Consider the following 25,345-nt stretch of genomic DNA (forward strand, 5'->3'; position numbering starts at 1 on the left):
TTGATTGCGGCGCAACATGCTTGACGTTGGCAGAACATGTGAAATGCAACCTCTCTGTCACGTCCGCTGCTTGGTGCTGCAGCCTCCGAATTTGTTGAGGACCCTTCTGAACATGGAACGGCGGCCGATCCCCCCCATCGGAGATCACCCACACTGACCAGGTTAGCACGTTGCTTCCGACTGGGGAATGCTGGAAGCTCAAACGGCCGCTTGCTTCCGGCGCTTTGCGGTCCGAAGTCACCTGGCTAACGCTTCTCGGCACCCCCGGTCCCACAACATACGAAACAGGAAGATGTGAATCTTAGGGGCAGATACCCATGGGTGTCTTTGAGCGCCATCGAGTTGCGCCGGCACGATCAAGTGAACGTCAACATGGATCAGAGCCACCTACATACACAGTAGGTCGGAGCATTGGGAAGCTGCTCGAATTGTCAGGTAGCGTAGGTGGCACTGGTGTTGTCGAGACCGGTGCTGTTCTAATGTTCCAAATCTATTGCCCCAACCCGTTCCTGTTGCAACCTGGGTATCTTCTCGAACATGGCTGTTTGCCCGGTGCTATGCCCAATCTTTCCCCGCACAATGACTTGGCCTTATTCCAGTCCCACATCGGAGCTCTCATCCCTGGCTGGTATCAGGCCTACGTTCCTGGCTGAGCAGCACTCTGCTGCTCTTGCTGCTGCTGCTGCTGCTCTTGCACCACCGCCCTCGCAGCCATGTAAGCTTGTTTTTTCTCCACAAACTTCTTGAGCAGCTTCTTGTTCTCCAATGCTTTGGCCGCCGCCCTCTGCCCTGCCTCCTTCTTCCCAAGGGCTTGGCCATAACCCAGCTGCAGCCCCTCCTCGCCCCAGCCGTGCAGAAAGCACCCCACAAAGAACAGCTGCTGGTTCGTGTCCCGGTCTTTCTTCCCGTTTGACGGGAGATCCCGGTACTCGATTCTCACACCGGGCACCATAATCATCTGCTCCAGCTGCGTCTTGGGGCTGATTTTCATGTCTCTAACACTCCCGCCGCCCTCCACCTCGCGAATCTGCTTCTCCAGCATGGGACCCCACAGAACCTTCATCCACTCCGCGGCGCGCCGCAGGCCGTTCTCCGGGTCGGAACGAACAATGGCCCCGACGTACGCCTCGAAGATGTCGCCCAGCACCTTGGCGCGCTGCTTGTCGCTGGCCGACGTACCGTTTGGCCGGCCTCCGAACCCGAACTCGGCGGGAAAGTTGGCGCGCCGGTCTAGGCCGTAGTGCTGCGAGAACTGGGACAGAGTCGCGTTGCGCACTAGCATTTCGCGGTACTGCGACGCGCGGCCCGGCTCGAGCGTGGGGAACGTTGCCGCGATGAGCTCGGTGGCGATCAGCTCCAGGTATACATCGCCTAGCCATTCTAGCTGTTCGTAGCTCGGGTCGTTGGGGTCCTTGCGCATGCCAGAGTGGGTGAGGGCGGCTGTCTCGAGGGCCGGATCAAGGACCGCCGGAATGGGTGGGTAGGCTCTTGTGATGGTGGAGGATGTCCATTTTGTGAAGACATTCCACGGCGGGATCTGGGGTGGTGGTCCGACGGGGGACGGCTCCTCTTTGGAGGCATCGGATTTTTTAGAACGCTTGGGAGCTGGTTCTTGTGCTGGATGGGCCGCTGGCGTTGTCGCCTCGGCCGAGTTCGCCGACTCGTTACGGCTACGTTTCCCCATGTTGAACGGTCAGGCGAGAGAAAACAACAGAGCAAGCGTAAAAGGAAGAGCCACCATGAACAATGAACGCCGTTGATGATTTCGGTCGGTCTTGGCAAATGAGATTGTTTTGGTGGGCTGCAACTATCACATGCCGATGATGAGAAGCGAGTATGAGGTAGTCATCAGGAGGCCAAGAGGAATGTCAGAGATGAATGTTGGTGTTGATGCCCTCGGCGAAGGCCGTCGGTGACATCGGAGTTGCATAAAAGTTGAAGCTTTGCGTTGTGCCTGGTGCTTCAAAGCATCGGCTTTGCTCGACAGGGGTGCCATGTGCTGGACCCACAGAGAAACAACCTGATTGGCTGCGCAAACATGGAGCCTTGGCGGCCGAGTCTCTCACAACGTCCAACATTTGGGTGGTCAAAGTTTCGACGTTCGCAGCAATCCGCCAGGCATTCCATGTAGCGGCAAGATGTCGGTTCCTCGCGCGCGGCTGCTCGACCTGATGAGGGTACGTTGGATCCCTTCCGGGTAGTCTCTATCCATCGACGGGACGGCATTCTGACCAACCGAGCCAGGCTCGATGCGAGCTCTTCGGGACCACCTTCAACCCGGAGGGGCTCCGGACGGGCAACAAAATCCTCCGCCAAAGACTCAAGGGTCCCGCGCTCGCCTCCTACTACCCACGAAAGCTTGTGACGCTCCGCGACTTCCAGAGAGAGTTTGAGCCGCTCCAACTCGAGGTGGAGAACGAGGAGGAACAGGATCGCCTCGAGCACATTGCAGCGTTGGTGACCCGCCATCGGCACCCGTCACGACCGGCCCAGTCTAACGTCTTGCAGTCTGAAAGCCCGTGGCAAGGGAGCACCAAAAAAGAAGAGGGAGGCTGGAGGAGGAGGTGTGTTTCTGTTGCGGTTCTCCTCTCGACAACGGCCCGCGCTAACAGGTTGCAGACAAGAAAAAGAGATGACGAACGACGCTTCCATGCAATGCACTTTGTACAATTACTGTATAGACGAGAGGAATGGAATACCATCTACATCACGAATCGAATCTCTCTTGCCCAACTTCCTCGTGGCGTCTTGCAGCAGAACTGAAAATGGGTGCCACAGTCGTGATGGCTGGCGAATCCCCAGCACAAGGGTCGTATAGTCTAGCTCGATGACATGAAGCTTCTTCCGATCGTAGAACCGGGCATCAGAGGGCACCAGAGTGACCGGCCAGGTTTCTCCTGCAAACCGCACCACTTGCCATCGCAAACCGAGCAGAGAGGTCGGGACCACCGAGACTCAAATTGCCGATGTCAGGCTGGCGTGAAGTAGACCAGGAATGGAAGTGATGGGACCGTGTTCTTATCAAAAGAACCGACCTATCGGCAGCAGTATCAAAGGTGAATGATGAGAGGACTTCCTGCCAGAATATTGGGGTCCATTTGACTCAAGGTGGGCAGATGTGAAGGCCCAAAGCGGGTTGAGATGCCTGGCTCCTTTACTGCGTTCCATGTGCCTTCTGCTTTTCAACATCTCGGTTCTTTCCTTTCAGAGCAAACTCTTCCATCTCGATCCCTTTTGGGCATGTTTTCCTTCCTTCTCTCTTTCTCCATCTCCTCGACTCGAGGTTCCTTGTCCTGCGTCTGCCTAACAGGTTCGCGCCTTCCGTGTTCTCCCCAATTCATCCTCCATTCTCCCTCCCCAACTTCGAATCCTCATTATCTGCCACGCTTTTCCCAGCAAACCCCGAACCAACCTCACATCTTCATCTTCTCATCTTCTCAGCTTTCCACCTCCAGACCAGACTTCCAGGGCACAACCTCTCAGTCCGCCCCGCCACCCATTTCCATCGTAAAGTTTGGGTCATATCGGCCTTGGTCGTTGTTCACTTCTCGCTGATCGGTCCGTCTCAAAGCCACAACTTTCTAACATTCATTCCCTGGACGAGAGCCCCAACAACATAACTGGGGAAGACATGATGGACCGTGACGCCAAGGCAAGTTCTCTGTTTCTCTCAACAATAATGGAAACGCCAGTTTTCGCCGTGCTTTTCGTTGCCTCTTTTTCTCGAAGCGTTTCGACGTTTTCTTTATTTCCATCAACCCAGAGCCTAACGTTCAATACCCCAGGACATCGAGGCTACCGAGTCACTCAAGAAATCCATCGACGCCCTGACCACCGCCCATCTCTCCGGTCAGAACAGCGCCAAAGTAAGCCACGCCGCTCACCCTACTTGCAGTAGTAGGACTCATCGTGACAGAAGTTGAAGATTGCCCACGACCCCACCTCCACCATGGAGTCGTATCCTATCGACAAGTTGTACGCGAAGCTCTCGGAGCAGCACTCAATCTTGCAACAGCAGCAGCAGCAGCAGCGTGACGAGCATAAGACCAAGGAGGACGAGATCCCTGTTACACGCGGACTTGACAGCCCGTCGCTGTCCTCATCCTTGCCTATCGCTCCTGGAGTCGAGGCCTTTTCTTCCGCGACCGTTCCGGCGGCCAGGTCTGCAACCACCACTCCGCCCGAGCCCACCATCACCAAGGAGGAGGTTTTGCGGCTCAAGATCGAGCTTGCGCAGGCTCGGAGCAAGCTTTCGCGCATGGACCAAACGCTGTCTCACTCTCGTAGCAATACGGACAGTGAGAGCGCGGTTCCGACTCTCGTCAAGCAGGACTATTCCTTGGTCATGAGCACTTCAGCCTCCCCCACATCGTCCCGGATCACTTCCGGTGGAGTGGTACTCAACGCGCCAAGCAAACTGCAACCGTTCTCACGCGAGCCCAGCTGGGCGGCACCGGACAACGCTGCTACAGACATCGGTGCCCCTATCGCGACGGTTGGCTTGAACCGCCCCGCAGACATCTGGAATGACCGGACAGTGCCTGGAGCCCTGCCGCCAAGTCAGATGATGGCTGAGGGAGCCCAGCCGATCCGGTGGCCCAACAACCGTGCGGGCACCTTTGAGCCTGCGTTTGCTCCCTCCGGTATGGAGGTGTATCGACAGGACCGAATCCTCTCTGACCCGGATACCATGCGGCCCATCGGACGGCGGGGCGGCCGGTTTGGCGACCGGTATGGATCGTCTGGTGGCTTTGGCTCGGGCTTTGCTCCTTACAACATGGGCCTTGCTCCGTTTGACATGGGCCAGGGCTATCCCGTCGGGCCTCAAGGCATGATGGGCGGCGGCATAGGAATGGGAATGTATTCGCCTTACCAGCAGCAACCAGTGGGGTCCGTCCTCTCTCCTCATGCCACCGAGTTCACTTCAGGCGGTTCCTCCTGGAAGGGCGAGGTACGTCAGCAGCATCATGACATCATGGACAGATGGCTAACTTGCACCCTCAGACCATGACCCCGGATGGCCAGACGTACATCTCGCCGACGACTGAGCCACTCAACTACCGCCGCCTGCTCGACCGTAACGTGACGTGCGACTGGAAGTACATTGTTGACAAGATCGTTTGCAACAATGACCAACAGGCCTCGATTTTCCTGCAGCAGAAGCTCAAGGTTGGCACCCCCGAGCAGAAGTACGAGATCGTCGAGGCCATCGTGGCCCAGGCATATCCGCTCATGGTCAACCGCTTCGGAAACTTCTTGGTCCAGCGTTGCTTCGAGCATGGGACTCCCGAGCAGGTTATCAAGATTGCCCAAGCGATCCGTGGCAACACCCTTAACCTCTCGATGGATCCCTTCGGCTGTCACGTGGTGCAGAAAGCCTTTGACTCGGTCCCGGAGGACTACAAGGCGATCATGGTCCACGAGCTTCTGCGGAGGATTCCCGAGACGGTTATCCATCGCTACGCTTGTCACGTCTGGCAGAAGCTGTTTGAGCTGCGGTGGACCGAGTCGCCGCCGCAGATCATGAAGTACGTCAATGAAGCCCTGCGCGGCATGTGGCATGAGGTGGCTCTGGGTGAGACGGGGAGCCTGGTTGTTCAGAACATCTTTGAGAATTGTCTGGAGGAGGACAAGGTATTTTACCCCGTCTCAACGTGCTTGAAGCATCTCTGACCAATCTCTGCAGCGTCCATGTATTGAGGAAGTTCTGGCAAACATTGACATTGTCGCCCACGGCCAGTTTGGCAACTGGTGCATTCAGCACATCTGCGAGCATGGCGCCCCAGCGGATCGTAGCCGGGCCATCGACCACGTCATCCGCTACGCCGCTGAGTACAGCATGGATCAGTTTGCGTCCAAGGTCGTCGAAAAGTGCCTGAAGATCGGGGGTCCCGAGTTCCTCACGCGCTATCTGGATCGCGTCTGCGAAGGCCGTGTTGACCGACCCCGAATTCCCCTGATCGACATCGCCAGCGATCAGTATGGCAACTACTTGATCCAGTGGATTCTGACGCACGCCTCTCAGCAGCACCGGGAGATTGTGGCTGCCCATATCAGGAAGCACATGGTTTCTCTCCGGGGCTCCAAGTTTGGCTCTCGCGTCGGCATGCTCTGCACGAACCATGCGGCCGCCACGCGGCCCGGCCCCGGCGTGGGCCCGATGCCGGGACGAATGGCCAGCTCCCGCTATGGCGGCGGCGGCTACCGCTAGGCGGATGCTTCACCAGAGGCCGAGATGAACCAAGGACAGGGAAAGCATTGCTCGCCTTTTCTTTCTTTTTGACCCTGGACCTGCGCCATGTGGGCCTCTTGTCTCTGGCAAACCGAGAATGAATTTCGCACAGCTGAGTTCTCCTATACCATATGAGACTCTGTTTACGAGCATCTCTGTCAGCACCTGATTTTTCCGACATCACCCGACATCCTACGCCCGGGAGGCTACTGCCCACCCGAGCTGCCTTGGACACATCATGGTTATGGATTTTGCAATATCGAACGGCTGCAGAAGGTGTATCGGAGGAGGGCTGAATCTGCCGTGTCAAGATCTAGTGGGGACAGTCCGCCAACACTCCCCTCCCCGACAGGACCGACCCCTCTGTCATCCGTTCCATTTATATGGCTCGAGGAATCATTGTTTGGCGGATATGGTCGCGGGGATGTTGCGGTTACAGGGTGGAGGGGAGAGCATGGGGGAGTCTAGTCAAGGCAGTGGCTTGGTGTTTTCATGTGAGGCAGAGGAAGATGGGAATCATTGATCGCTGGTGATGCGTGGTCTGCAGTGAGTTAACCGGCCTTGTCCATGTATACGAATAGTCTTGCTCTCATAGTCACTCGTTTATCGACGCGATGATTCTTAGATGGCTACACTGTGTGACAGGAGTGACGATGGAGCGAGCGTTGGTGAGACGGGGAAAGAGGAACAAAGATTCCGACTTGACGTTCATTACCGTGGTATCTAATACTTCACCCAATGAAACCAACCATCATACCGACATTGTTTGAGCCGTCCACCCAAGAAGGGAAAAGAAAACCAAGATCACGAACTGCAACTACACTGCATAGCCCTCTTTGTCCTAGGCACGCTCCCCGTCCACCGTACCTCCTCGTCTCTGTCGCCCTCGTACAAGATGCCGTCAAACTCTCGCCCGGCCCACGAGTCCTCGAAGGGGTGCAGGGCAAGATGCAGAAGGCGCTTGAGAACATCCCGCTCCCCTTCATGCTCGACGCGCCGGATGACCTCGTCGAGGATCCAGCCGCGGGGGACGAAATTGGGGTTGACGCGCTTCATGGCCTTGATTCGCTCCGCGTCAACCTCCGGGGGGATGATGCTTGTCGCATCAGCATCGGGGCTCTCCCCGCCGCTCCAGTCGGCCACGACACGCTCCCGCCAGAGGGCGAGCCAGTCCGCGAGCCGCTCCCGGCGGGCCTTGTCGTCGTTGCGGAGGGCGAGGGAGTCGTCCGAGTCGTCCAGGAACCGGCTTGCGACTTGCAGGCGGGAGTCCTCTTCGGCGAGGTCGGCCAGGGGGACGGTCGAGAGGCGGCGGAAGAAGCGGTGGAAGTCGAGCTCGAGGTCGGTGAGGACGTCGAGGAGCGGGGAGATGAGGACGTCGAAGACGTCGGCGGGCAGGGGGCTCTCCGGGCGGAAGCCAAGGCGGAGGGCAAAGAGGCGCTTGTACTCGGACAGGAACACCGACTTGTACTCGTCGCCGGCGCGGTTGATGACGTCCTCGGCGCGGGCGATGATGGGCGGGGCCGTGGCCTCGGTGGGACCGGCGGCGACGAAGTCGTCGGTGTCCACGTCCGGGCCGGCGCCGAAGAGCTCGGCGAGCGCCTCGCCGAAGCGGACCAGGTTCCACCAGATGATGGTCGGCTGGTTGCGGTAGCTGTAGCGGAGCAGGGCGTCGTCGTGGTTGGGCGTGTAGGCGGGGTCGAAGGTGTCCATGAAGGCAAAGGGGCCAAAGTCGAGCGAGAGGCCGAGAACGGAGGTGTTGTCGGTGTTGAGAACGCCGTTCATGAAGCCGTAGACTTGCCAGCGGGCAACGGTGGCGGCGTTGCGGCGGACCACCTCCCGGTAGAGGCGGGCGAAGCGGTTCTCTTCGGTCCCGGAAGGGCCTTGGAGGGTCTCGGGGGCGATGCCGCGAGGCGGCGAGAGAGCCTGGGCCTGGTCCGAAGGGTTGTCTATCCGGGCCGGCAGGGCGTGCCAGCCGCCGAGGACGTCCTCGGCGAGGTACGTGGCCAGGCGGCGGGTGAGGGCGCGCTCGCGGCGGGCGCGAAGGAGGTCAAAGGTCCCGAGACGGAGCCAGGACTCGGCAAGGCGGACGACGATGGCGCCCGGCTCGATCCGCTCGCGGCGCACGCGCGAGTGAGGGAGCAGGCTGATGGCAAGAGCGCGGGTGGTGGGGATGCCGAGCGCGTTCAACGCTTCGCTGACGACAAACTCTCGGATGCTGCTGCGCAGGACGGCCTTGCCGTCGGCGAAACGGCTGTAGGGGGTCAAGCCCGCGCCTTTGAGCTGGACTTCGTAGCGCCGCCCCGTGCGGGGGTTGGTGGCCTCGAACAGGCTGATGGCGCGGCCGTCGCCGAGCTGGCCGGCCCAGTCGCCGAACTGGAAGCCGCCGTAGCACTGGGCCCAGGGGTAGCCGGGCCCGGAGAGCGTCTCGGGGTCCCAGCCGTGGAGCTTGTTGCCGACCACCGTCTGGCGGAAGTCGTCGGTGTCGGCCTCGGAGAGGGCCAGGCCGAGATCGCGCATGGCGGCGGGCGAGACGGCGAGGAGCTCCGGGTCCTGCTGGGGTTCCGGGCGCACCCAGGTGAAGAGGGCGCCGCGGACCTGGCGCGGGCCGAGCTCCTCGCGGGTCGCCTTGTGGCTGTCGGCGGGGGTGGGGAAGAGAGGGTCCGGAGGGAGAGACGCGGTGAAGTGCCACGACTTGGGGAGGTCGGCAAGGGTCACTCCATCGTCGTGGTCCGGCCTGGGTGAGGCGTCCCTGGACGGGTTGAGGCCGGCCATGGCCATATACCGGATGCCGACCGAGCCGAAAAGAGAGGACGAGGAGGAGGCAAAGGAGCGGCTCCAGGGGTCACGGCAGTGATGGGCAAGGGCGAGACAGCGAGCAACGGGCCGGAAGTGCATGAAGCTGTCTAGCCTTGCCAACCTAGGTACGCCGGGCAGGTAGTGGTGTTGTGATGGAGGCTTGCCAGGGGTGGGGAATCCAGATGCAGGCTGAGGTGTGGGCAGATAACGAGGTTCGTGAGAGGGTGAAAGACGGGAAAAAAGAGAAATGTTTCGCAACAAGGGGACGGCTGATACGTCTTGCTGTGGCACAGCCTTTGCAAGGAATTGAATATCGCCCCTGGTTGTGGTCTTCTGATACGCTTGATTTGATCTGCCGCTGCCGAAGGGTGGCGTCCCGAGTTTGCGGGACGGCACGTCACGAACCCGGCCCCGCAGTAACGTTAGCTAGTTAATATTACCTGCAGTATTACACAGGACCTCGGTGGTGTAGGTATCTTGCGTTGTATAGCACAACCGACAAGACAAACCAACGAGGACTAGTTATATTAGCTACCACTTTTACCTTTGAGAGAGGCAATCTTCCAGGTCTCAAAATCACTTCTTCCCCCCTTCTTTTACAGACTTCCAGCGAATGACATTGGGATCGGAGCCGGCAATGATAGAGAACGAAACTCGAGGGATTGCGTCATGGCCGGCCCAGGACCTCTCGGGCTCGGGAGCACCCCCACTCTTGGCTGCAAACCGCTGCGGGGGACCGCCGCAATGCAGCATTGGCCAAGTAGGTCGCTTTGGACAACCAACAGCCGAGTCACACAGCTCCAATGACAACAGGATAGCGCAAAATGATGAGGCTTGGATCCCGGGTGTATCATGCTTAGCTCCGAGTTGCACCATGTTGTACCTTGACTGCCCCGATAAATAAATAGATGGGGTGTCCACTCCTTGGCCTCCCTCCGCGAGGTGTCCCGCCAGACCCTCCACCTTGACTCAACTCTCGCATCCAACAACACCCGCATAAGCAGAGCAGAAGCATCATGGCCGCCGAATCCGCCCCTGAACAGCCCCCCGCCATCCCGACGTTCAAGCTGAGCGACGGCAATGAGATCCCGGTGGTATGTTGCAACTCGAGCACCCTTGATCCCAATCCGGCTGGGTCCGCCCGCCAATGCCCGCATCCCAACGACTGACACGGTGGTCCTCGCTCGGTCAGCTGTCCTACGGCCTCGGCACCGCCCGCTTCAAGCGCGGCAGCAAGGACGTCCTCGACGAGAGCACCATCGAGTACACCCTCGCCGCTCTGAGGCAAGGATACTACCATCTGGACTGCGCCGAGGGTATGTCTTGCTTTCCGCCTTGTCCCCTCTATCCGCCATCCCTCCACCCCGCGGCATGGAGATCTAACGCCTGCTCCGATTCCCAGTCTACGGCAACGAAGCCGAAGTCGGCGCCGCCCTCTCCCGCGCCAACATCCCTCGCTCCAAGCTCTACATCACCACCAAGTCCTCGTGCACCAAGGGGGAAACCATCGACCTGGCCCTGACCCGCTCCCTCCGCAAGCTCGGCACCGACTACGTCGACCTGTACCTGATCCACTCGCCCTTCTGGGCGGGCGACATCTACTCCCCGGACCCGGAGGTCCGCGCCGCCGCGGAGCGCGCGCTGCAGGAAAAGTGGGCCGAGATGGAGGCCGCCAAGGACTCGGGCCGCGTCAGGTCCATCGGCGTGTCCAACTTCCTCAAGGAGCACCTCGAGGCGGTGCTGAAGACGGCGCGGTACCCGCCCGTGGTGAACCAGATCGAGTTCCACCCCTACCTGCAGCACCACGACGCCGAGGGCGGGCTGCTCGGGTACCTCAAGGAGAAGGGCATCGTGGCCGAGGCGTACGGCCCGCTGACGGCCGTGACCAAGGCGGCCCCGGGGCCGTTGGACGAGGTGTATGAGAGCATCTCCAAGAAGCACGGCGTGACGCCGGCCGAGGTCGCGCTGAGGTGGTGCGTGGACCAGGGGGTCGTGGCGATCACGACGAGCGCCAAGGAGGAGAGGTTGAGGGGGTGGGTGAGACCTGGCGTGCTTGGGTTCGAGCTGACCAAGGAGGAGGTGGAGGAGATTGCCCAGAAGGGGAGGGAGAAGCATTTCAGGGGGTTCTGGAACGACAAGTTCAAGGAGGATGACCGGAGGTGATGGGGGAGGGTGGTTGCGAGGGATCGGTGCCCTTCAGCGAAATGCGTTGATGGTACAGTTAGCGTTATTACTGTGTGCCTCGCTAAAAAAACAAGACGTGGCCGGCTGGTGTGAAAGTTCGGGACGAAGCTCTATTATTTGGTGACTTTTCCCAGGCTCTCAGAGCTCATCGTCCGACTCCGTCTCGCTCCCAGACGCCGGGGAAGCCGCGGCGGCCTTGGCAGGGGGTTTTCGGATCGGCTTCTTCACCGGATGGATGACGACATCTTTCCGCGTGCTCCCGGCTTTGCTCGCTCCCGCTGCCGTCGTGCCCTCTGTCCGCTGATGCTGCTGCCGCCTCGTGGGGGGTGGAGGAGCCAGGGCCTCGTCCTCGCTCTCGCTCGCGGTGGCATCGTTGTCCGTGCTGGTTTCCCTATCCTCCAGCTCGGGGGCCTCCGCAACCTCCGGGGTCTCCTGCGCCCTCGTCCCCGGACGCTCTTTCACGTCAAGGTCCATCCTGTCCACCCCGCGCGGCGCTGCCATATCAAATCCGTCCTCCGAGCCCGAAGACCCTCCGCCCCCGGCATCGTCAAACGCCTTCCTCTTTCCGCGCCGCGAGGGACCGGGTTGCGGGGATGCCTCTTCGGATGCCGACCTCGTCGCGGCCTGAGCCGCTCTTGCCGTGTCCAGGCGCGAGGGGTCGACCTTGGCCGTGCTCAGCAGGCGCTGCTGCTCACGAATTTTGATCTTCTTTTCGTTGAGCAAGGTGCAGAACTTCTCGAGCAGCTCGGCCTCGCGGTCCGCCTTGGACCGGGTCAGCTCGTCCAGCTGGCTGCGCAGCTCGGCGACCTGGGCCTCGAGGTCGGCCACCTTTGCCCTCTCGGACCGAACGGAGGCTTGGGCCTTCTCGCGCTCGAGGGCCACCGCGCCGCACCAGTCGAAGAGCTGGATGGCTTCTTCTTCTTTGTGAGCGAGGGTGAGAGCGCCGAGGCGTTGCTAGTCATGGCCCGTGTTAGCGACCGAGTAAGCTGGGGGTGGCTGGGCGGAGACGGAACGTACGTTAATCCCAGCCACGCGCCGCCGGATGGTGATGGTGATGGATTTTTCGAGGTTCGCCTCTGCGCCGGCCTCGATGCCGTCAACCGGGTCGCCGCCCAGGAGGAGCGACTTCAAGATGGCCTCCCATTCCTCCGGTGAGCAGGGGCTGCTGCTCGCCCGCAGCTCGCCGATTCGGTCATGGCGCACTGCAACGCATGATTAGCGCTCTGTCCCTCCTCCGCCTGTATGTCTCACCCCGTTTCAGGCGAGCCGACAAAGGACGGGCATGATGGACTGTGGTGCGTGACCTACGCTTGAGCACGTAGGGCGCCTCGCCCTCGGTGGCGACCAGCTTGACGTTGAGCGGCTTGGACCCCGACGGCGCAACCTCGCCGAGGATGAAGGAGCCTTCCTCATCGGTCCGTGGGATGCGAATAATGTGCGAGGGGGCCATGACGGGCGGGTAGGGAAGCCGGGGACACGGGACGCGGGACGCGGGAGGACCAAAACCAAGATTACTATAGTAATATGCGTTCGGGAGACCCGTCGCCGTGCTCGTTTGCGGCGTCCAGGAGATGACGGATGCGGCAATGGGGAGGCTGCCGCCGAGATGAAACGGCAGGTGAGATGAAAAAAAAAAAGAGAAGGTTGTCTCAAGGGCCGGCGTCTCTACCCGATGGCGGCTTGTCTCGAGATCCCGAGCGGACGAATGTGGTTATAGATGGCGGACAGCGGGGGGCAGATGGTGAGCGCGCAAAGGCGGGAGGGGAGTGTCTTTTTCCCAGCTCTATTTCACGGTTTATGCTGAAGACGGCATCTGGACAAGTTGCAATGGGTTCAGACAGCATGGACGGTGTCTCTGGGTTTTGAATTCATGAGACGCTCCATCAAGGGATGGTCTGAATTTGGAGCGTGGAGGGCTAGGCAGCAGAGGTCCATTCAGGCGATGCTGCCTTGTCGTTCAGGAACATCCCTCCAATAGAACAAGTTCAAGACATTTCGATTGGGACAGGACTTCAGCCGTCGCTATGGAGGTGCTGTTGTCATTTCCAATCCAACGAGCGTCGTCATGGATGCTCCCGATGCAGTGCAAACAAGGCAAGCAAAGAAAAGCAAGCTCCCGTCGGTTCGGCAGCAGCGTCAGTCCATGTGCTGCGTAGTAGTACAATAGGTACGTACTTATTATTTACACAGTATGTGTTGGGCCGGCTTGTTCGACTCCACATGTGGCGGCGTTCGGCAGAGAGGAACCGATCAAACTTCACGCTGTTTCCTCGACAACCACCATTTCACTACTACACAGTACACTACTACTATACACACCCGGCAGGACGTTTTCGTTCCGTCGGGAGGAACTACAGCCCATGGCCGATGCTGCGCGGTCTCATCGACGCCAGAAGCCACCTTGAACTGATTTCGGGCCAAAAGCGAAGAGAGCAGAGTTCATGCTAAGACCACCGGATGCTTATTCGAGGGGCGGGAAGGCGTGGCGTCGCGTCATGAACGCGACCACCACATGGCCGGAGCTCCGAAGCGCGGACACACCACAACCCGACAAAGTCCAGGGAACCCTGCGCTTGATCCGCGAACACACCATGTGGCTGGGAGAATGAGGGGATGTCTCGTTTGAAAGTGGTTTCTTCTCTTTTTGTTGCTCATTGTCTCTCCAAGGCTTGATATTCTTTGTGTTTGTTTTGCTGTCTTTGCCTTGATTCGAATGCCATAGGTTTGCTTGTCTCGGGGGGCCCCCCGGATTTTCCGTCGGATCCAACGTGCCTGTTCCATTGTGCCGTCGCGCGCCTTCGGGGACAAAACAGATCGCGGGGCAGTCCAGTCCGGCAGTGTCAGTGGAGTGGAGGTCGGGTGGTGGCGCCAAGAGGCCTAACAGTGGATTCCCGCGTCTCGTCCCGCTGGGGCCTGGCCGCTGCTGGCGTTGGTGGTTTCCCGTTGCCCCTGTCTTGTCCTTTCTGGGCCGCAGCTCAGGTCCCTCGTCTTCCTTCGCCTCCACACTTTCTGCCACTCTCCGTCGCATTCCTTTCGCCGACTTTTCCAGCCACAGCCAACCCACGGCAGCCAGCCAACACAGCCAACGTCGCAGGTTTGAAACGACGGCCAGTACCCGCCATTCGATTTTGCGACCAACAGTGTCACGCTTTTCCACGAGGCCACGACAGCAGTTAGACGACATTGTATAGTAGCCATTCTTTCGTCGACCCCGGCTCGCTCCAACCGAGAAACGCGTTGTCTTGCCGTCCTCGGCGTCGTTCCTCGCCTCGCCTCGCCTCGCCTCGCCTCGCATCGCATCGCTCGAATCTCGATGCACACCCGCTGCAAACGCCCCCTCAGCTCCGTATCCGCGTCGAAAAATCCTGTCGTGTCGCGTCGACACCGCATCGTCCGTTGGACCCCGAGGGCTTGTTGACGGGGGAGAGGCTTCGCTATCGACTATGAACCAACATCACTGACTGCATCGCTCCGTGCTACACGTCGCTGTGTTGGGCCCTCGAGGCCCAGTCCCCGCCACCCGGTCCTTCGCGCCCTAGCCATATCCACCGTAAACACGCTGCATCTTTGCTCTGCAAAAGCGCCGCAATCATGAACTCGTCCACCCTTCGACTCAAGGCACGACCGCCCATGGAGGACGAGATCGAGAACTGGGACGACGACGACTTCGTCTTTGACGGGGACGAGCTGGCTCTTCCATCGCTTTCCAACTCGGCCACCAACATCTCATACAACCGTCGCGACTCGCAATCATCGTTCCGGTCCGACTTTGAATCCGTCCATGGGGAGGAGGAACGCCAGGTCCTCTTGCCAGGCAATGACGAAAAATCAACCCTCGATGCCATCGCTGCCGCCGCCAAGGCCGGCATCCCGCTGCCGAAAAACGTGCCCCCTTCGGCCCTCATGGGAGGCACCATCAAGCGCCTGGGCGGGAGGAAAATCAAAAAGATCATCCAGGAAGACTGGATCGACGACCTCGTGATCCCGGACGGCCAGGCTCTGCAGATCAAGAGGAGAGACAGCTCTCAGTTCCCAGAAGTGCTCCGCCAAGTCAGCAACTCGGCACAGCCGAGCCCCTCCAAGCCCCCACGAGAGTCGCCGTCCGCCCTGGACGACCTCAAATGCTCCAAATCCCCCTCCGCCGGCTTCATCGACCTGGAACGCTTCCGCGACATTGACGATGAGGACTTGCTCGGCGACGGCGCCGAGACCATCAGGGTGTCGAAGAAACGCAGCATGCCGAAGCCCCTCTCGTTGATCACGCCCCCGACGCCCCAGAAGCCCGATGCCGATGCCGATGCCGATGCCGAGGATGATTTCGAAAAGGACTTTGAGCTCCCCGAGGACGGCAAGCTGAAGCTGTCGGCGAAGCGAGACATCCCCAAGACGCCCACCCTCACCTCTCTTCTGGACGACATTGAGTGGGCCGAAGGCAGCCTCGGCACGCGGTTTGGCGGCACGCGCCGCGAACCTCAGTCTGCTAGGAGCTCGTCCGTTGGCGCTTTCAGTCCCAGCCTCTCCAGCTCCATCGTTGAGAGCGAGGATGAGATCTTTGACGGCCTTATCATCCCCAACGGCCCGTTGGATTTTGGCGAGCGTCTTAAGCGGCGACGCCTGAGCCGTTCACCGGAACGCATCCCTGAGGAGCCCACCCAGGAGGAGCTGGCGGCTCAAGAACCTCCCAACAAGATCCTGGTCAAGGAGCACAAGGAGGAAGACAAGGAAGACTTTTTGAGCGGCCTGGAAATCGGCGACGGGGAGATTTTTGATTCCAGAAAATTGACGCTCAACCGCAACATTCAAGTCAAGACGACCCGGCCCGCCAGCCCGGCGCGGCCCAAGGCCTCTGTCGCCCTCAAGTTTACAAACAAGCCCGTTGCCGGCACGTCGCGACTCCCACGGCCCATGGCGTCGATGGGGTCGATGATGGGCCACGAACGGTCTCACACCCAGTCCTCGCTAGAGCCGGTCTCCGAGAGCGGCGGCCCGATACCGCGAGCCCATTCGAGGCGGTCTCTGTCTCGCATTGGACACTCAGCTCACTCTTCGGTCACCAGCGTCGCCAGCACCGGGACGGCAACGGCTCCCGCTGCGTCAAGCACGATGGGCCCGACGTCGCCGCGCCGGAGGGAGCTCGGGCAGAGAGCGTCTCAGATGTCCCTGAGGAACGATCCGACCACCTCCAACTCGCAGCTTCTCCGTATGAAGCGGTCGCTGCCCATGATGCACTCCCAGCAGTCGCCCGCGCGGGCGCCGTCGGCTCGAACATACGAGCGGCCACCGTCGCGGACCGATCATGCCAGCCGTGCACCGGCGGTGCCCATAAGGCCCAAGACGCCCGTGGAAAGGGTGCGTACGGCGGAGAGCGTGGCAACGGCGCGCAAGGCCCCTCAGGTGCCGTTCGTGCCGGCCGGGGCCTCGGCAAGCCAGTCACACAACGTCAACGCCAAGGCGTCTCGAACGCTCCGGCGCCATGAATCCGAAGCCAACATCGACTTCCGGTCCCACTCGCGCGCCGTGTCTCGGTCGGCGATCCGGTCGCCTAGTCCGCCACGCCTGCATCGTTCGGTCGAGAAGACGCCCGACCGTGGTGCCTGGAGCAAGCTGAGCCTGCCCAAACGGGTGCGCAACTTCGGCGACGGCCACGAGCTGGATGCCTTCGATGACCTGCCGACCTCCACGCAGGCCGAGGCCAAATACCTCAAGCAGCCTGTCACCAACCGACCGCCCACTCGCGGCCGCAGCTCTCAGATCCCGCAGCCGGACCGAACCGTGACCCCGTCGCCCCGCACGCTTCACGCGCCCCGCGTGGACAATAACGTGCCGAGCTTCGCTCGCGATACTGCTGCTAGCCGCATCGCACGAGAGACGAACCTGGCCCAGCGCAACCCTTCCGGCGTGATCGCGCCTCTCACGGCCCAGCGCATCGCCCAGCTCTCGGCCAGGAGCACGTGGAATGGCCCGCCGCAATCGCTCGTCAACATCGCCAGACCCAAGAAGCCCCGGAGGCCTCCGCAGTCGAAGCCGCAGCTGATCGCGAATCTGAACCCTCCTCGGGACCCCAAGGGTGAGTTGTTCTTGCTGTCCCTTCATCCGCTCTACTGGGCAAGGTCTGACCGACTCCCTGCAGTGGTCCAAGGGATGTGCTACAACCCGGAAACCTTACGGTGGGAGGGCAACGACCACGCTCTCAACGCCTTCGAGGTTCCCGCGTCATCCCCGTCGACATCTTCCGTGCCCGCCCACGTGATGCGCGACCGCGAGACGGCGGCGACCCCGCGGCCAGCGCTCATCACCAACATCGGCGCCACCAAGGGCGTGCAGGTGGTTGGCGGCATGGTGTTCGATCCGCAAAACATGTGCTGGCTCAAGCTTGCTCCTCCACGGAGCCGGTCCGACCGCAGCGACACGCTCGACGGGTTCAACGCCCTCGACGACGACTCCGAGGAAGACGTGTTCAAAGACATCCCGGACCTTGAGGAGCGCACGATTGCTTCCAGCGATGATGGTCGGGGCGGCGGCGGCGGCTACCCGCGCGTGAGCGATGTTCATCATCACGAGTGGCCCGTTGGGGAGGAGTTTGATGTTGGGCCCGAGTTTGTCCGCCGCCAGAGAGAGGAGGAGGAGAGGTGGAGGAAGAAGTGCAGCTTATGGATTGCTGCTAACGGCCAAGTCGAGAGGGGGGAGGCTTGGAAGTGGGCCATCAGAGATATCGTTATGGATTGAGGTCGGCGTGTTTCGTGAGGAGGAAAGGGAAGAGCTGGAGCGGGCCAGGGCTCCGGAACAGGTTCGGCGAAGGCCAGCCCGGGCCGGCGGCTAAGTCCCCCCCCCCCCCCCCCCTCCCCTTTTTTCTGCTTTTCTTTTGCTTCTTCTTGTTCCTCCTCTTCTTGTTTTTCCTGGATTGGAAAACCGCCCGGCCTCCGGTCGGGATTTTACCCACGGATTCTGCATCCGGACGGTGCCCGGTGGCAGATGGGATTTTCACGGATGGAAACAACCATCACGGGGCGAGAACCAAGGGGCGATAGTTCCCCGCGGTCGCCTGCGGTGTGACGGCCTAGGACATGACGTTATGATGATATGATGACTTTAGACGATAGATGAGTTACGATAACACATAGACGGTTATGGCAAGCCGGAATCGCTTTGGCTTTGGAACGGGTTTGGTAATATGATAGTTCTGCTCCACCGCCGTGCTTTGGGTTCCTGACCTAATGGTGGAATATTCCCAGTGGATGTTGGTGGTTTGCTCCTCCACACGTGAGATTGAGCCCAATGGCCTGGAGATAAGATAACAGCCCCACCATGGCTATGGAGGGGCGCCAAGCCAAGCGCAGCACGGAGTACCTACTGCGTAAATCGATGATGCTCGGTTGGTTTCCAGCATCGAACATGGCTCATGGGGCGTCCCTCCACGTGCTAGACGACCGACAGTACAGCCCATCAACGCCAACCATTGTTCCTTACAACACGAAACGAAGCCGGACCAACAAAGCGCACGCACCATACTACTAGCAACCGCAACCATGGCGACAGAAGTGGCCTTTGCCAAAACCTTCCTGGCCCTCCTCGACTCCAAACCCCAGAAGCTCTCCCCCGACCACGTCGAGGATCGGCGGAACTATCCTGGGACGCTGCCGGTTCGTGTTCCCTTACCCTTACCTTTTTGCGACGCTCTCTCCATCGATACAGGAGCTTCGTGACGACCGCTCCGTGGGATCGAGAGAGCCCCGTCTGCCCTCCCTCCCTGCCTCATGCGCACAACCGCTAACACACATCCGTCCCCGACTCAGTACATCCTCCCCCGCCACCCCAACTCCAAGCCCTTTTCCAAGCGCCGGCGCGTCGCCCCCGGCGAGGCCACCCCGTCCACCGCTTCCGACCCTGCCGCCGCCGCCGCCGCCGCCGCCGAGGCCGCCCAGGCCCCGGCGAAGGGCGAGCGAACCGCCGCCGTCCGGCTCCGCTCGCCGCGCAACCCGCCGCTCATCCACACCCTCCCGGCCGCCCCGCTCTCCCTCTCGCTCGGCGAGCTCAAGGCGCGCGCCGCCGCCGAGCTGGGCGCCCCCGTCGACAAGCTCAAGCTGCTCGTCAACAAGAAGCCCGTCGGCGACACCAAGCTCCTGGCCGACCTGGTCGAGCCCGCCGGCGCGGCGGCGTCGTCCGGCGAGGACGGCGAGGTGACCATCGAGCTGGGGCTCATGGTGCTCGGCGGCGCGCCGGTGCTGAACCCCCCGGCTTCTGTTCCTTCTCCTCCTCCTCCTCCTCCTCCTCCCGCCGCTGCTTCTGCTTTTGCGTCTCGTGCTCCTGCACCGGCGCCTGCCGCTCCTTCGGAGCCGGAGGCCGGCCCTGCGGATGCTGGCGCGCCGGCCCCGCCGCCGCCGGCACCAGCACCATCGGCCGCCTCGGTGCTCGGGACGGGCGCGTTCTGGGACGATCTCGGTGCGTTCTTGCGGCAGAGGGTGGGGGACGAGGCGGTGGCCAGCGAGGCGTTGGGGGTGTTCAAGGGAGCATGGGATGGGCGGACGGCCTAGGGTTGGCTAGGGACGAGTTTGACAGCATCTGGTAGATGAATAGGTAATACATGTCGGAGGATACGAGGCCGGTGGCTTTGTGTTCTGATCGTGACAAGAGAGTTCATGCCTAGCTCAACGCCCAAACATCCAGGGGCCAGCCTGAAGCTTCCCTCGCGGATAGGGCCTGACACTGAGGCGCCTGGCAGGTTTGCTATCTACCTACTTCACGGAGCGCGTGTCGATTACCGGTGCCTAAGCTCTTTGCATGATGGAACTGTTGCCTAGCACATAACATGTCTTAGCTTCCGGATACCTTATTATTTTCCCTTTCGAAACACCCGCAGGCCGCACTTCTAATAATACGAAGCGGTATGAAAAGCCAGATAGATCAGGCGTGTGTGCAAGGCGCTCGCGTTTTCCTCTTCCCGAACCCTCGGGCGGTAAAAAGAACGAGACATTCAGTCCATCAAATCAAATCAATCAACTACTGACAAGGGGAGGTGCTGTGCTGGACGGCCCGACAACGGACAACGGAACGAAACGCGACAAGAAAAACGGAGGTGAAAGGTAGAAGTTGGTTTGATAGAGGCGGTTGGATGGGAGGGGGGGAAAGGATAGCAATCAAGTGCAACACAAAGAAAAGTGACATGAAGAGATCTTTCCGCCTCTTTTGTGTGTTTTTGTCGCCCGTTCCCATTCCCTTCCCTGCTTCTGGTATGTCCCCCTATCCCATCTTAGACGGCGGCGGTGCCCTTGCTGACCGTCTTGACCAGCGACGACCACTCAATGTCATCGGCGTCGTTGGCCTGCACCTCGGCGGCGATACCAGGGAGGGCGCGCTTCAGGGCCTCCTTGGAGGAGGCGTACACCATCTTGGCCTGCGTGCGTTGCGTGTCAGCGTGGCCGGGTGAGGGAGCGGGACTGGGTAGTGGGGAGATGGAAGCCAAGGGAGGGGGGAAGGAAGAGTCGCAACGTACCAGGATGCCGGCATCATCCGGAGACCAGGCGATGAAGGTGATCTTGTTCCTGCAGGCGGGCAGTTAGTCGTGGTGTCCCGTCGCGTCTCCGACTTGCGCTGGTATGGCATACCGGGTGCCCTCGCCTGACGCGAGGTCGTACTGGACGTCGTAGACGGCATATCGGGGACCCTTGCTCAGAGCGCCCTGGCAAAGAGAAAAAGAAAATGGGGTGGTCAGCTGTTTTTCTCGCAGTTTGGAGGTCCAGTAAGAGCGCCAGTGAAACTACGTACAGTCTTGGTCTTGGACTGGGCATTCAGGAGCTTCTCACGGAAGTTGTCGTACTCGGGGCCATCCTCGCTGGTGCTCTCGACGACAATCTCCTTGTTGTCATCCGAGAGCTTGAAGATGACGTACGTGTACTTCTTGTTGAGCTTGAGGTCGTTGTAGGCTGTTACGCACTCCTGGTTGACGGTGGCTCTGTGGGAGAAGAAACACGCGGGTTAGCGCCTAACAGGCTGACTGGTTGTGTGTGCGTGTGTGCGGGTGAGCGAGCTGAAAGGGGTGCGGGGCAACGGGCGCGTTGAGATGCGGTCTGGTGTTCGAGGCCATCGCGTCGGGCGCCCATCGTTTTGTGGCGCTCGCAGCTTCCCTGACCAGCATCGACAACGACAGCAACGACGGCGACAAACCGCTCGAACACAGGATATCGCGGCTGCGGGGAGGAGCATCGTCGGTTGGCCGAAGAGGGGGGGGGGACTCGGTACTAACCCGGATTGAGACTGGACAACACGCTCCGCGTCAGCACATCATGGTCGGCAGACGCCGGCAAAAAAAAAGCGCGATGTCCCGCCGGCAGGCACCAGATCCCCGAAGGGACTGAGGAGATGTCTGCAGGGAGCGAAAGGAAGTTGGAAGGGGAACGCACCATGGTGACGGTGTTTGCGGTCGGTCGGTCGTAGATCGGGCTGTTGTTGGGTGGTGGGGAGGTTGTTTTCGGGGGGAGGGAGTTAAGCTGGAGCTGGTATGAAAGACCGAAAGGGAAAGCAGCTGCTACTGGATCAGGCCGAGATTGCACAGGAGGTTGTGCGCGCTAGGTGTCAGCAGAGAACGTTTTCCCGTTGATCGTGAAGATGAGAAGAGTAAAAAAGGCGGCAGGCGATGCGTGCGGGTCCAATCTGTCCTACCGTCGCCAAGCAGGTAGCTCGCCCGGTGGTTTGCGCGGCCCGGACGGCCCCCCGGCCAGGGGACGTGGGAAAGAGGGGTTGCCGTGTGAAGGATAGTTACCCAGCAAATTGGCAAGCTCAGGTCGCCATTCCCGTCAATCCCGTCGCCCAGCGTTTTTGAAAGCGGACAGCGCGGTACACGGCTTCAACCCCCCCCCCCCCCAACGCCACCAAACAGACACCAAGATTGAGGGGTTAAAACAACACCGATCAAGCTGCGGGAAAAACTTACAGATTGCAAGGCGGGCACTGTTGGGCAGCTACCTTTTCTTCTTGAATAGAACAAAGTCAAGAAAAAAAAACAAAAGGCTATGAACGACAAGAGGTGAAAAAGGAGAAGCAGCTGGGCCAGCTTGATGAGATGAGGTGGATGCTTAAGTGGACAGCGGGCCCAATAATGGAGGGGTCGAGGGGGAGGGGGAGGGGGGGAGCCAGGGGACCCTGCAAAAACGACAAATGGGAAACGGTGGGGCTCCGTTGCTCTCTGGTTGCCCCGGCCTTCCCAAGTTATGGTGGGGTGCAAGAGCGGTGACCGGGCTGCGGATGACCTCAGCGCGGGGTGTGTGCCTTGTTCAAAAACATCCTACGTGCTCCCATGGGTTCCAAAATCGCACGGGCTGAGAAAAAAAAAAAAAGAAAAAATCCCAAAAGATTGCAGGATCGCGAATCAATCAGAACGATAGAAAATCTCGTCACCAGCATCACTAGCGTCACCTCTTCTGCCTGTTTGGCCGCGGTTGACACCAAAACACCGCCACCTCCATGACGAGTTGCCCCGCGAATCATCAAGTCCTGTCGTCGTCATGACATGCCCCGCGCGTCCACGTCTCCATCCGTCGTGAATCATTATCAGGGTTTGCTGTTTGCTCTACTCTAGCTCAGCAAAGTCGTAATGTACAGGTGTTTCGTATCAACACAAGGGGATGAGGTGAGAGAGAGGGGTTTTACATGGCATAGTTACACATTTGTACAGTACCGATAAACACCAAGAGATGCACCCAACCCAGTCGCCGCCGTAAATCAAACCAAGAACCATCGCCCCGATACACCTTTTACCCCCCCTTTTCTTGTTATTCTTTTGTTTTTGGAGCCAAGCCTTCAAGTCATTTTACATCATGCCACCCATGCCACCCATGCCGCCCATGCCGCCCATAGCAGGGCCCTTCTCCTCAGGCGCCTCGACGATGGCCACCTCGGTGGTACCAAGCAGCGAGGCAACGCCGCTGGCATCAATCAGGCCGGTGCGCACGACCTTGAGGGGGTCGAGGATGCCGGCCTGGATCATGTCGACGTACTCGCCCCTGGCGCTGTCGAAGCCCTTGTTGAAGTCGCTGGCGAACTCGTCCGTCAGCTTGCCAATCACGACGGAGCCCTCCAGGCCGGCGTTCTCAACGATGGTGCGGGCGGGGCGGGTAATGGCGCTCTTGACGATGCTCACGCCAAGCTGCTGGTCGAAGTTGGCCGGCTTGAGGTCGTTGAGGGCGTTGCACGAGGCCTTGATGAGGGCGGTGCCACCACCGGGCAGGATACCCTCCTCGACGGCGGCGCGGGTGGCGTTAAGCGCGTCAACGAAGCGGTCCTTCTTCTCGCCCACCTCAACCTCCGAGGCGCCGCCGACCTTGATGACGGCGACGCCGCCAGACAGCTTGGCCAGGCGCTCCTGCAGCTTCTCCTTCTCGTACTCGCTGGTGCTCGGGTCGGCCATGACGCCGCGGATCTGCTCGCAACGCTGAGCAATGGCGTCCTTGCTACCATCGCCGTTGAGCAGGATCGTGTCCTCCTTGGTGATGGTGATGGAGCCGGTGGAGCCGAGCATGTCGGGCGTCACCTTCTCGAGCTTGACGTCGAGCTCGTTGGTGAAGACGGTGCCGTTGGTGAGGACAGCAAGGTCGCCCAGGATCGACTTGCGGTTGTCGCCGAAGCCGGGAGCCTTGACGGCGGCGACCTCGAGCTGACCACGAAGCTTGTTGAGGATGCACACCGCCAGAGCCTCGCCCTCGAGGTCCTCGGCGATGATGACGAGCGGGCGGCGGAGCTTGTTGGAGATCTCGAGCGCGGGGATGATGTCCATGGCGTTGGAGATCTTCTGCTCCGAGAGCAGGATCAGGGGCTTTTCAAACTCCACCTTCTGGGCCTTGGCGTCCGTGATGAAGTAGGGCGACACGAAGCCGCGGTCGAAGCGCATACCCTCCGTGACCTCGAGCTCATCCTGCATCGTCTTGCCCTCCTTGACAGTGATGACACCCTCCTTGCCAACCTTCTCCATGGCCTTGGCGATCAGGTCGCCAATGTGCTTGTCGCCGTTGGCGCTGATGGTGGCCACCTGGGCAATCTCGGCGCTGGTCGTGATGTCGCGGCTGTGCTTCTGGAGGTACTCGACGACCTGGTCAACGGCCGCCTGAATGCCGCGGCGGAGGTCCATGGGGTTGCAGCCGGCCGCAACGTTCTTGACGGTCTCGGAGAAGATGGCGCGGGCGAGCACCGTCGCAGTCGTCGTACCATCACCGGCGATCTCGTTCGTCTTGGACGCCACATCGGCAAGGAGCTTGGCGCCGAGGTTCTCGAACTTGTCCTTGAGGGAGATGGCCTTGGCCACCGTCACACCGTCTGAGCGGCGTCAGCCTGGGCTGTCCTCATATTTTTTTTTTTTTTTTCACGAACAGGGAAGGAGTTGGCGCAACTAACCCTTGGTGATCTTGGGAGAGCCGAAGCTCGACTCGATCAGCACGTTGCGGCCCTTAGGACCGAGGGTGGTGGCAACGGCCTTGGCGAGAGTCTCAACACCCTGGAGCAGAGCCGCGCGGCCCTCGACGCCAAACTTGAGCTCCTGGAGAGGGGTTAGCCATTGTTAATGTCTCTTTGCCAGCAATATCAAGGCGAGTGACATACCTTGTGGGCGAAGCGAAGCTGCTGAGCGGAGCGCACCCGGGCCGCCGCCAGAGGCGACGACATCGACGCCCTTGTCAACGCACGCTGCATTGTGGCTGGAGGATTAGAGGGATTAAATGGAATACAAGGAAACCAAGGACAGGCGGCTCTCGGCTGGGTATCACACGCAACGGAAGATTCGTGGAGAGGTCACGAAGAATGGGGAAGAGGGAAAATCGCAATGGTGATGTCGGGAATCGGTCTTGAAAAAATTCCCAAGGTTCACACATGCTTGGCCCGAGCTCCATCTGCGCTATTCCTGTCTGGGCTTAGCGCGCGGATTGAATCCTTGCAGCAGTTTCTGGAACCATCGGCACTCCGCCAGGCCGTCGGAGAAGGTCAAGCAGCGAAAAGAGGCAAAAAGAAAACAACAAAGAGGTAAAAAAAAAAATTCCACGGGCTGTGCGAAATGAACCGCGAATGGTGTCTACACAAGTTCTAGGTTTTCTTCATTTCTAAATTCCCAACAGCACCAGCTTCTGAGGGTCGAAGGTCTCCGATGCATCCCGG

At 60.2% G+C, this 25,345-nt stretch overlaps 10 protein-coding genes across 10 annotated transcripts; 5 read left to right on the top strand and 5 right to left on the bottom strand.

Annotated features, from left to right (window-relative positions):
* Positions 1–637: 637 nt before the first annotated feature.
* VTJ83DRAFT_6650 (uncharacterized protein) lies at positions 638–1,684 on the bottom strand (the record flags this gene model as incomplete). The annotated part of the gene is made up of 1 exon (XM_071013385.1): positions 638–1,684. The coding sequence occupies one exon, from the start codon at positions 1,682–1,684 to the stop codon at positions 638–640; it is 1,047 nt and encodes a 348-aa protein (XP_070864277.1).
* A 454-nt stretch (positions 1,685–2,138) lies between these two features.
* VTJ83DRAFT_6651 (mitochondrial 37S ribosomal protein mS33) lies at positions 2,139–2,636 on the top strand (the record flags this gene model as incomplete). The annotated part of the gene is made up of 4 exons (XM_071013386.1): positions 2,139–2,177; positions 2,245–2,453; positions 2,509–2,564; positions 2,620–2,636. 4 exons carry the CDS (start codon positions 2,139–2,141, stop codon positions 2,634–2,636), a joined length of 321 nt encoding a protein of 106 aa, XP_070864278.1.
* A 1,313-nt stretch (positions 2,637–3,949) lies between these two features.
* VTJ83DRAFT_6652 (uncharacterized protein) lies at positions 3,950–6,211 on the top strand (the record flags this gene model as incomplete). The annotated part of the gene is made up of 5 exons (XM_071013387.1): positions 3,950–4,089; positions 4,162–4,298; positions 4,539–4,951; positions 5,005–5,634; positions 5,687–6,211. The coding sequence occupies 5 exons, from the start codon at positions 3,950–3,952 to the stop codon at positions 6,209–6,211; spliced, it is 1,845 nt and encodes a 614-aa protein (XP_070864279.1).
* Positions 6,212–7,036: 825 nt separating this feature from the next.
* Positions 7,037–9,127, bottom strand: VTJ83DRAFT_6653 (uncharacterized protein; the record flags this gene model as incomplete). The annotated part of the gene is made up of 1 exon (XM_071013388.1): positions 7,037–9,127. One exon carries the CDS (start codon positions 9,125–9,127, stop codon positions 7,037–7,039), a length of 2,091 nt encoding a protein of 696 aa, XP_070864280.1.
* Positions 9,128–10,044: 917 nt separating this feature from the next.
* VTJ83DRAFT_6654 (uncharacterized protein) lies at positions 10,045–11,191 on the top strand (the record flags this gene model as incomplete). Its single annotated transcript, XM_071013389.1, has 3 exons — positions 10,045–10,122; positions 10,221–10,344; positions 10,431–11,191. 3 exons carry the CDS (start codon positions 10,045–10,047, stop codon positions 11,189–11,191), a joined length of 963 nt encoding a protein of 320 aa, XP_070864281.1.
* A 159-nt stretch (positions 11,192–11,350) lies between these two features.
* VTJ83DRAFT_6655 (uncharacterized protein) lies at positions 11,351–12,662 on the bottom strand (the record flags this gene model as incomplete). Its single annotated transcript, XM_071013390.1, has 3 exons — positions 11,351–12,166; positions 12,230–12,414; positions 12,521–12,662. 3 exons carry the CDS (start codon positions 12,660–12,662, stop codon positions 11,351–11,353), a joined length of 1,143 nt encoding a protein of 380 aa, XP_070864282.1.
* A 2,141-nt stretch (positions 12,663–14,803) lies between these two features.
* VTJ83DRAFT_6656 (uncharacterized protein) lies at positions 14,804–17,938 on the top strand (the record flags this gene model as incomplete). Its single annotated transcript, XM_071013391.1, has 2 exons — positions 14,804–17,279; positions 17,343–17,938. The coding sequence occupies 2 exons, from the start codon at positions 14,804–14,806 to the stop codon at positions 17,936–17,938; spliced, it is 3,072 nt and encodes a 1,023-aa protein (XP_070864283.1).
* Positions 17,939–18,738: 800 nt separating this feature from the next.
* Positions 18,739–19,743, top strand: VTJ83DRAFT_6657 (uncharacterized protein; the record flags this gene model as incomplete). Its single annotated transcript, XM_071013392.1, has 2 exons — positions 18,739–18,852; positions 19,006–19,743. 2 exons carry the CDS (start codon positions 18,739–18,741, stop codon positions 19,741–19,743), a joined length of 852 nt encoding a protein of 283 aa, XP_070864284.1.
* A 716-nt stretch (positions 19,744–20,459) lies between these two features.
* On the bottom strand, positions 20,460–21,612 carry VTJ83DRAFT_6658 (uncharacterized protein; the record flags this gene model as incomplete). Its single annotated transcript, XM_071013393.1, has 6 exons — positions 20,460–20,603; positions 20,703–20,751; positions 20,815–20,888; positions 20,975–21,161; positions 21,453–21,463; positions 21,610–21,612. 6 exons carry the CDS (start codon positions 21,610–21,612, stop codon positions 20,460–20,462), a joined length of 468 nt encoding a protein of 155 aa, XP_070864285.1.
* A 1,403-nt stretch (positions 21,613–23,015) lies between these two features.
* VTJ83DRAFT_6659 (uncharacterized protein) lies at positions 23,016–24,886 on the bottom strand (the record flags this gene model as incomplete). The annotated part of the gene is made up of 3 exons (XM_071013394.1): positions 23,016–24,514; positions 24,593–24,734; positions 24,797–24,886. 3 exons carry the CDS (start codon positions 24,884–24,886, stop codon positions 23,016–23,018), a joined length of 1,731 nt encoding a protein of 576 aa, XP_070864286.1.
* Positions 24,887–25,345: the final 459 nt, after the last annotated feature.

This window comes from Remersonia thermophila, chromosome 6 (genome assembly GCF_042764415.1).
Source record: "Remersonia thermophila strain ATCC 22073 chromosome 6, whole genome shotgun sequence".
NCBI lineage: Eukaryota > Fungi > Ascomycota > Sordariomycetes > Sordariales > Chaetomiaceae > Remersonia > Remersonia thermophila.